Below are 10,323 nucleotides of genomic sequence, written 5' to 3' on the forward strand. Positions count from 1 at the left end.
TAAACCTTTTGATTGGACAACTGTGTGTGGTTCGCTATCAAATCGTTACATTGGTGTCAGAAGTGGGATTCGAACATGGCCTCCGCTCAGCGAGAGAAGCTGGGAGCGGGAGACCTCACCGCTGGGTGGAGGCCCACGCAAGAGGATCCAGAGAGAGCCCTTGTAAGGGCTACTAAAGAGCTTGAGGCCTTCTATCGTTACCGCCGCCGGAGGAGAGGAGCTATCGCCGAGACCTGCCTGCTGCCATGGGAGGAGATCTGGCCAGATGAAGTGGTCGCGGAGAAGATGACGCTGGCCTGGGTGCTGACTCCACGGCGAGCCGCGACGCGTGAGGAGAGCCGAGGGAGTGCGGCGAGGAAGAGGTTCCTAGACGATGGACGGTTGGCGGAGCCGCTGAGGGCAGCGAACTCACGACGGTGGGGCAGGTTTGACGGAAATGCCCTCTGAACTTTAAAAAAAAAACTTTTGGGTGCGTGTGAGAGGCACCGTGCTGTGTGGGCGCCCGTTCTAGTTGGCCTGTTGGCCGGCGCCTTTTGAAAAAGTTTGTGTGTGGAGTTCGATAACACGACCATCTCGGGGGTCGTGCCTTCGCCGAGGCCGCGAAGGAGTGGAACGGGCGGGGAACAGAGCAGTACGGCTCTGCGAGATGGCAACACGAGGAGGGACGCCGAAGACGGTAGCTGCAGCGGGAGAGCTCAGCGCGGTCCGGTTGCTGTGTAGTCGGTGCCTGTCTGTCCTGGTCGGCGACTCGACGGAGCGGAGTGGCGTTGGTGCAGCTTCATCTGGCCCCCCTCGAACCCCGGTGCTTGGTACAGTGTCGACGGTTGTAAGGCCACCTAGGGCCCCGTCTGGAGAGGAGGAGTGCCGTGGTGACACGCCGCGGAAAGGGCAGCCTGAGGGCGGCTGTTGAGAGGGAGCTGGTGACGAGCGGGGTCGGCCACGTGGCTGCTAGCACGCCCAAACTGGATTGCTAGCAGCGTGGCACCCCGTTGAGTGAGCTCCTGCGGCGCGTGCACCCCACGTGAGTTGGCGGTGCTGTCGCACTGAACTGAGTGCCGGGCGACGCGCGCCGACGTTAGCATGTGGCTACCTCGTGGTCATTGCCGAGGACGGCAATGGCTTGTTGGGGGAGCTATGTAACGTCGGCGCAAAAGACAGTGTTAGCGTTCTCCCGCGCAGGGGATCCTGGGATACGAGAGCGAACATTTGGGGGGTTTATGTCGTTATTCTCCTTAGTTTTGTGTGCAATGTTAGCGTCTTTATTGTAACATGTTTCCCTTTTAGTTCTCCCTCGTGTGTGATCCTTTTTGTGTGGGAGGCTGCGTCCTCCCCTGTATGTGTAGTGTGTGTGCGTGCTTGACCTGCCCTGTTTGCATTGTGTTCTGTGTCTATCTGTGTCCCGGCTCTCGTTCCCAGTGAATAAACCTTTTGATTGGACAACTGTGTGGTTCGCTATCAAATCGTTACAAACTGTTCATTCATCATAACTGACATTTTAAACAAAATGCCCCAACACGACTGAAGGAGGGGAGGCAGCGCGACTCCATGCATATGACATGTCGTGCAAGTGGATCGGTACCGTGAGTGTAGCGCGCACACAACAGGGGGGAGAGAGAGGGGTGGTGCATGTGTGTCTGAGCGCATCCAAGACAGAGAGCATCCTGATTGGCCTGTTTCGCTAAATCAACCAATCAGTTTTCAGTGTAGGCGGGCTTTTTATCTCTTTTCTCCCGAACTAAATTAGTTCAGTGTATCTAGGAACAGGAGAGTCACGGCAGAGTCAGTGCCCCCCAAAAAGGAAAATGTAAGACCCATTTCAAAGTGTACCCTTGTTTATAAGAGTAAAAAATAATGATAGGCCTAGTTTTGCATGCTGCACTGTTTGTAACAGTGTTAGCATTGCCCATGGTGGGTTAAATGATTGCAAAACTAGTGTCAATTCATGTGCATATTATTCAGGCCTATACTAGATGGCTAGTTGCCAAGGCTACATGAAAAGACCAAACTGCAAGATCTACATATTTTATTTTCACAATTAGCCCACTTATTTGGTGTACTGACTTTATAGTATTTATGTATTTATTTATTATATATATACAGGGCTTCTTGATACCTCCCTGAAATGACTTTTGAGATGTCTGGACTGCCCTATAACGTGTTCGTTCCTCTGCAGTTTTGATGACAATAAATAGAAGGCTAACGTTAAAGATCTGCTTACTTGCATTTCTCAATCTGGTGTTGCTAACCTACCTAGGCTATGAAAGTAAGTTAATTAAGGCCTACTTGTATTAGAAATACTGCCCATCCCTGCTTCAGATACACCGTATATTTCTACTAATTAAAACAGCCATGTAGATGTTCAATGAGTATAGAGTACAGTATTAATAAAAGTACTGTAAACACAGTGCAAAGATTTTATACAATGTACATTTTACACACATGCAATTAATTTCAATGTAATGGTCCACGACTTGAACATTTAGATTTGGCCCGTGACCCTCCCTGATTCATTTTTGGCTCTTGATGGGGAAGAAATTGGGCATCCCCGTAATGCAACTTTATCTGCCTATGAAAAGTACACTCAGGGCTCTCAAGTGTCACGCATTGAGCGTGACAGTCACTCATTTCAGTCTTTTGTCACGCTCTCCCGCCACACATTGTATTTCTCACGCAGAAAAACTATTTATATTTAATATGCTGCAGCAGCGCCCAAAATGTCTCTGGCTGCGCCGCTCTCACTATGGCACAAGCGCGTCTCCAAGAGTTGAGCCTGCCACTTATCAGCCAATCAAAAATAACGACAGGGCTACACAATAGCCAATCAGAAAATAGCTCTATTGTATCTGGGTAAGATTTAACGCAACAACCAATGAAAAACGTGTATCCTGGAATTGTTGAACGTGAATTATTGAACGTGAACCTGTTAGCCTACTTACTTCTTCCAAGTTTCGTTCACCTTGGAGCTTCGAGCATCAGTTCATGGTTTCAGCACAGAGTAAGTCATCTTTTGATGTTACAACAAATCCACAACTTGTTTTTACACAAACAATGACAACGTGACTGCTGCTATAGAGAATGTTTCCCAGATAATTAGCATCAGTTGTTCATGACTGTCTGTAACTTAGCCAACAGATTCACAGCCTGTTCATTGACAACACTTGCTCAGAACAAGTAGCCTATAGTCATACTTTCGTTCACACGATGACCGACATATTGTCACATTCTAAACATCCCTCTCTCCAAATAGGCTTAATCATTTTATTAGCACTAAACAAATTAAAGTGTATTGCATAGCCTATTGTTATAGGTCACTTTTAAAATCATGTCATATTATATAATTATATCCTGGCCATGGATGCATTAATCATTGCATCTGTATTAAAAAATGTCAGGTAAAAAGCAATTAAGCATCCTCTCATTCACCCTGAGAAAGCCTCTAAAAGGTCCAGGTTAGTGGATGCTCAGAGGTGGTGAAAAGGCCCATTATTGAATTGTCAGTGCCATGTGTCAAATCTTTTCTTTTGCAAATCTGAGCAATTATAAATGTTTTGCCCCATTTTGACTTAGGAGGGCATTGCTCCTACATACTTTAGCCAATAATCAAATGCCTGCTCTCTTTTGGAAAGCTGAGACACTGTTGGAAAACAATTAGAATAACTGTGTGATGTACTGACACAAAGTTACAAAGGCTAGATTATTCTTTTCTTTTTCTACCAGATAACAAGCATCTTTGAACTGACCACATTTCAGCGCTCTCTAGGTCTTGACTTGATATGACTTGGCGGGGGATTGTCGACAGGGAATGTCACTCTTGCCTGTCCTCAAAACTTGAGAGCCCTGTACACTGTTCCTTTAAAGCAACACCAAAGAACTTTTCCTCTGTCGCCCGCACTATTTGTTTATCCAGCACTGGCTTTGGAAATAACAATGTCCACAGACAAGGTAGAATATGTGGCATGATTTTATGAAAGTACGATGTATTGCGACATCAGATGCAAGTCACATTTGTAGTTTCTTATGTGTCATTCCATCGAACTACAGATCCGCTACCCGATCTGGCAAACTTACATAGTGCGGTTATAGCCGATAGAGGGCTGCGAAGCGAATACAGAAGTGCCGTTCACCCTGTTACGAGTTGATGAACCACTGAAACGATTTTGGAAACATTATTTTAAGGTAGAAAAAACTCTTTGGTGTTGCTTTAAATGAACAAGCAGCAGACCCATGATACATCGCTTGGGACAAAGATTTGAACATGGAATCAAGTTCAGTTGTTCTCTCTTCTCTCACATCATGATATTTGTGTTAATGTCATCTTTATTCTGTTACACTGTAGACGGACTCTGGTTGTAGACATTCTCTGGTTGTGCATAGAAATTAATATCTATGGTGTTTTCTCTATCACTCTGATTGTCGTAAAGCTACAATGTGTGTCGCAGAACGGTCGTAAAACCAGAGAATGTCCGTAGACGGCTTTACTGTCTATGGTAGACGGGCTCTGGTAAAATTTATAATCGCGCTTGAATAACCCGGATGTAGTTTCAAGTGGAGCAGTGCGTTTTCTTGCACGATAATACAACCTCCACTTTTAAAAGGATTATTAGAGTAGTTTGCATTTCTACTGTAATTCTTGAGTGCATATCATAGATTACACATAAGTATAAATAATTGTGCCTCAACTATGTCGGTCGTTCCACCCAACCGATCATCAACCGGTTGGCCCCGTGGAGTCAATCAATTCGGGAATAAATACATCAGTCCGCCGGCCAAACCTCTTACCCTAGAGAGAACCATCAACCTGTAAGTACTGTTGATCAAAACATTAAACCATGTCCCAAAGTAATTACATGATTGTGTAGTTTTTTCATGTCGCCAGCTAGCATTGCAACATTTGCAAGTTGGCTTCTGTTAGCCGATAGGCTAGCTTGTTAACTTAGATGTATTGACAAAGACTCATTCACACGTTAGTTAACGTTAGTTACGTAATTGTCCCTCTTACGTTTTTCATACCAGTTTTATTTCGTTTACTCTTTCAGGTACCCGCTTACGAATTACACATTTGGCACAAAAGAACCGTTGTATGAGAAAGACAGCTCTGTAGCTGCTCGGTTCCAGCGAATGCGCGAAGAATTCGAGAAGATTGGAATGAGGCGGACAGTGGAGGGAGTCCTCATTGTACACGAACACAGATTGCCTCACGTTCTCTTGTTGCAGCTTGGAACTACTTTCTTTAAACTGTAAGTAATTTCGTTTGCTTCCTAGAGGTGTGGCCTAATTCATAAAGAAGCATGCGAGTTTCTTCAATGGTTTAAATGAGTTCATCCCAGCTGCGCGAATCAATTCACACATTCATTCATTCATTCGATTCCATTGCAAACATTTTGAGTACTAACACTAGACGAATTGGCGCTTATCACTGTTTGCAAACATAGATACTATACATATTTACACGTACGTATGACTTGTGTATCTGCAGGCCAGGTGGAGAGTTGAATCCAGGTGAAGATGAAGTGGAAGGTCTAAAACGTTTGATGACCGAGGTACAATTACAGCTTTTATATTCTCATCATCATTGCAAAGTTGCACGGCATGTCTAACATCTCAGTAAGGTAGGAATATGACAATTCACACTCAACTGTCTTCTTGTCTTTGTTAGATTTTGGGGAGGCAAGATGGAGTAAAGCAAGACTGGGTGATTGATGACTGCATTGGAAATTGGTGGAGGCCAAATTTTGAGCCCCCACAGGTCAGTTCCATTTTTTTTTTACAAATATGGCAACAGATCATTAAGCTTGACCTTTGTGGAAAAAAGGAAATGTACCAATTATTTTAAAATGTTCATCATGTATCTAGTAAGGTTTCTGTGACTGGTAGACACAACTAGGCTGGGTGAACCCAGTCTGATCTGATGGCGGTTTCTTTTCCACCCTGCAGCTCAGGCTGGAAACTTGTACATCTCTTTCTCCTGCTTCCGTTACAAACAAACTGGCTTATCCACCTGGCGCGCAATTGGCAGGTTTAAAACTATGACGATAGCGGGAGAGCCTGGAGTTTTCGAGTCGCTCTGTAAACGTCACTGGTCGTTGGTCAGATTGGTGAATGACTATCCAATTGCGTACAGAGTCATTTGAACTATGCCCGCCGATCACGTCTCTTGTGCAGTAGAAAATACATAGCGGACTCCCCACACTAATAGATAGATAGATAGATAGATAGATAGATAGATAGATACTTTATTGATCCCCAGGGGAAATTCAAGGTCTCAGCAGCATACAGACAACCCAAACACATTCTTTAACAGCAGAAAGAGTAATTAAAGTATATAATATAAAAACACAACTAAGCAATAAGGACGGTAGAAGATAAAGAATATGCTAAATATACTAAAATACAAATTATACTGCCAACCCTCACACATTTGATAAGAGTGCGTGGAGCCAATCAAATGAATGAATCTCACTCTCAATGTGTGAGAGTTGGCAGCTCTGCTAATGTTCAGTCTTAAAAGATTGTGCTTGGTCTGGTGAAAGCCAGACTAAGACACAACATAAACATTACAAAAGTATAGTATAGGTAGGTGTTGTCTCGCATGTGTTTTAACATCTGCAGTGTTTTATCTGTTATCAGTGTTATTATATCTGACTCGAGGTTGGGTTAAACAGCATTGATGAACTAACATGATTGCTTCTTCTTCAGTACCCCTACATTCCAGCACATATAACCAAGCCCAAAGAGCATAAGAAACTGTTCCTAGTACAGCTACAGGAAAAAGGTAAGAAAATGACCTTCTATATTTTCTCGCTTACTATAAGCGAGGAGATGTGAGACTATTGGTCAGCTTGCACTGCCACTGACCACTTTAATTGTTTTATTTCTTTGACCATCTTTGGCACTTTAGCACTGTTTGCCGTACCTAAGAACTACAAACTGGTGGCAGCGCCTCTGTTTGAACTGTACGACAATGCTCCAGGCTATGGACCCATCATCTCCAGTCTCCCACAGCTGTTAAGCAGGTAGGACTGTGCTCTCATGTCTAACTGATCATTGTTACCTTAATGTGTAACCTTCCCGGGGTTACAAACCTAATCCTTAAAGGAGAATTTCCGGCATTTTTTTACAGGAATCACTGTTTCTCGAGGTCACCGGGTATTATCGGTACGAAAAAAGAAGGAAACCAATCAGTTCTACCTAGCTCGAGTTGTTGCTGAGCTGCCAGGCAGCTACAGTGCTACACTCTGGGGCATGAACATATGGGCTCATGAGCATGCCCCCAGAGTGTAGCACAGTAGCTGCCTGGCAGCTCTAGCAGCAACTCAAGCTAGGTAGAACTGATTGTTTTTTTTTTGTGCCGACACTCGGTACTCGGTGACCTCTGGAAACAGAAATCTGTGGGAAAAATCACTGGAATTCTCCTTTATGGTCTATCTGCATTCTATAGCTACTGCTGCAAAACTTTAATCCCCAAATTTGGTTATCATATTTTGTTAAGTTGTTTGTGTGGAATGGGTCAGTCCCTTCCCTGACTGATTGATGTTGCCAAACATGAAGGGGAAACTATATTTATGCGTGTAAGTTAAGTGTATTTGTGTTACTGGGCAGATTTTATTGTACAGTGAGAATCTTTGTGTGCTGTTGTAATTTCAGATATACACAGGAGCTGTGTTAAATTCCTTATGCTATAGGTAGGGGATTTCCCACAGCAGCCAATCAACAACCAAGCCTATTTACCATCAAAAACAAAATCACCAACAAAGCAACCTTTGTGGGCCAAAAAACATCGCCAACAGAGCAGCCTTCAAGAGCATTTCACGGGGGGTTATCAAGCAGGCACTTTCCTTCGTCAGTGTTTCATTGAATTAGGCCCACCACACCCCCAGAAGGCTCAACAGTGGTGTCTCACGTCTCAGACCCACCCCCCCTCTACACTCACGATGGGTTCTCTATCAACAAAACCAACCAATTCTTCGGTCATTCGTCTTCATTGCTGTGGCTGTTTATGATCCGATCAGCAACATGACCACAAACCCTTGATGCGGGCACCCACAAATATCAACAAATTCTTCAGTCAATCCCCTTTGTTGCTGCAACTGTTTATGATCTGATCGGCAACAAAACAAAACAAACGCAAGCCCTGTGGGCCCCACAAATACCAACTACCAACAAATTCTTCACTCATTCTTCATGGTTGCTGTGGCCATTTATCCGATCAGCAACATAACTAGACAGACCACAAGCCCTTGATGCGAGCACCAACCAATACCAACATCTGATGTATTCTGAGTTGGGCATGAACTTTTTGCTGGAAGAATGTAGTCCCATGTCATTCTCAGTGGTGATGTTTGTTTGTTTTCTCCACAGGTTTAACTTCATTTACAACTGAGGTATACAGATGGTTTGGGATCAACTGAGCACCTCTGTGAGAGGTGGTGGGAGAGTGATTTCTGTACTGAGGAACTCATTGGAGTTCTTGGAGGCTAAAAAAGAAAGGAACCAAGGAAGGACCTCACTGCTACACATACTTTTTTTTTCATCTTTCAGTTTAGTCTATGTGAATTGATTTCCCTCCCAACTCTTTAAAAAAAAAAAAAAAAAAGACAAAAAAAAACTTAAATCTGGTCTGTTAAAATCTGGTTTCTGTGAATTTGTTGTTGTATTTCTATGTTTGATCAAGAGAAAATAAAATGTTTGTAGTAAATATGTGTGCACCGCAATGTTTTGATTTTACATCTTTGTACATCTGCCATTCCATTTTTTTTAAATAAACAATTCCATGGGAGTTACTGTTTATTTCCAATTACAGTCACCATGTACAGACAACAGTTTACAATGTTTTCAGCATTACCTGATAAAGTTCCTTTGGAATTAAAATAACCCCACATCATCACATACCCTTTACCATATCTCACGGTTGGCATGGGGTACTTTCCATAAGATCATCTCTCAAGGCAAATCAAACCAGTTATTAGGCTAACTGAGATAAAACCATCCCAATCTCTAGGTATGTTGAAGGGTATGTGATGATGTGGGGTTATTTTAATTCCAAACGCCAAGGGAACTTTATCAGGATGTATAGTACTCTGGATCCATGAAATAACTGGCCTTAAAAAATAAAAATCTGCCTGCTTCTATGGGAATTTAACATAGGGGTATTAATACTTATGCAGCCTGTATTTTAATGAACAATTATTTATTTACGATACATTATTCATTCAAAGAAAATTGGTGTCCTTAAAGGTTGTATTTTTCCTAATTTTTTAATTAAGGCCTCTTTTTAGTCAACTTTAGCATGGGGCTGAAGACTTTTTATAGGCACTCTAGAATGACATTTTGTGCATCATAACCTCTTAGAGGCAATGAGGAGATTTGTTCAAAATGATGGCCATACCATCAACATTAATTTGAAGATTATACCAAAACTATAAAAACATGAATTGGCAAATTGTTGCAGTGTTGAATAGCTATCATGCAACTCTGCCCAGCCCATACTCCTATTTACATCAACCATTTTGTGAAATGCTCAAAACTCACAAAATAAGCCATTGGATAAATAGCCGGTGCTGCCCAGAGGGCCAGGGGGTCTCAGCAGGGCTCTCCCAGCCCTGGTGAGGGCTCTCAGGCAGCCTTAGAAGCTTAGGAGCAAGTGGGGGGGAAATGGCAAAAAAGGCTAAAAATGGTCAAAATGGATAAAATAGCTGCCCATAAAAAAGGCTACAAATTTTCTAAATTTATAAAATAGCTGCCCAGAGGGTCCCTGGAAGCTTAGGAGCAAGTGGGGGAGAGTTGCCAGAAAATAGCCCCCCCTGGGGGCTCTAGGCAGCATAGGTAGTTGCGTTGGTTGACCAGCTTGGTTTACCATAGCACGGCTACCCTAGGTAGACGCTATCATGGCGGAGTTGAGGGAACCTGTCCTTTATTAGTCACACAGTATAGACAGGCTAGACATGGCTGTTTGTACAGGCTAGATATGGTGCTCTTGTGGCCTGATAACCATCATTCACTAAATAAGTTATATTCTCAGACTATTTTCTGCACAGGGTTGTTGAGAAATGGTATTTAAAAATTATGTAAAATACAAACTAATTTTAATGTCTTTAAAAACTTCCCCTCAGTGTAGGTTATAAATGAAACTTTCAGGTTATGGAAATATCTGTCCATTTATCATAAATGGGCTAAAGTAGGCCTATACTTGCTGTTGTGGCATTACCTTTTCTCACCCCAGCTTCAGTCTTATCCTATCAGGAATCCTCTTTGTTTTACCCTTTGCTAATTTAACCCTCTATGGTATGCATTATGATATCCTTGTGGAAAAAAATAATATATAAA

The 10,323-nt window shown here is 43.0% G+C and overlaps 1 protein-coding gene across 3 annotated transcripts; it reads left to right on the top strand.

Moving 5' to 3' along the window:
* Positions 1–2,952: 2,952 nt before the first annotated feature.
* On the top strand, positions 2,953–8,776 carry nudt21 (nudix hydrolase 21). 3 transcript variants are annotated; one of them, XM_076303758.1, is made up of 8 exons: positions 2,953–4,800; positions 5,037–5,237; positions 5,477–5,540; positions 5,657–5,746; positions 6,697–6,772; positions 6,899–7,013; positions 7,645–7,682; positions 8,359–8,776. In XM_076303758.1, exons 1-7 carry the CDS (start codon positions 4,682–4,684, stop codon positions 7,664–7,666), a joined length of 687 nt encoding a protein of 228 aa, XP_076159873.1. In that variant the 5' UTR covers positions 2,953–4,681; the 3' UTR covers positions 7,667–7,682; positions 8,359–8,776. The 3 variants fall into 3 exon arrangements, with proteins under 3 accessions (XP_076159873.1, XP_076159865.1, XP_076159855.1); XM_076303750.1 differs by lacking the exon at positions 8,359–8,776 and having other exon boundaries at positions 2,954–4,800; positions 7,645–7,863; XM_076303740.1 differs by lacking the exon at positions 7,645–7,682 and having other exon boundaries at positions 2,957–4,800.
* Positions 8,777–10,323: the final 1,547 nt, after the last annotated feature.

This window comes from Alosa pseudoharengus, unplaced genomic scaffold (assembly GCF_046254945.1).
Source record: "Alosa pseudoharengus isolate Yale_2024_CS ecotype anadromous, Long Island Sound unplaced genomic scaffold, YU_APseudo_1.1 YU_APseudo_1.1_scf_10, whole genome shotgun sequence".
NCBI lineage: Eukaryota > Metazoa > Chordata > Actinopteri > Clupeiformes > Clupeidae > Alosa > Alosa pseudoharengus.

What these genes read in the sequence shown, in the direction of transcription:
- nudt21 (XM_076303758.1), top strand. Translation starts at nt 4,682, where the DNA reads ATGTCGGTCGTTCCACCCAACCGATCATCAACCGGTTGGCCCCGTGGA. An exon ending in AGTACAGCTACAGGAAAAAG is followed by an intron (nt 6,773 to 6,898) that starts GTAAGAAAATGA and finishes TTGGCACTTTAG; the next exon opens with CACTGTTTGCCGTACCTAAG. An exon ending in CTCCCACAGCTGTTAAGCAG is followed by an intron (nt 7,014 to 7,644) that starts GTAGGACTGTGC and finishes TTGTAATTTCAG; the next exon opens with ATATACACAGGAGCTGTGTT.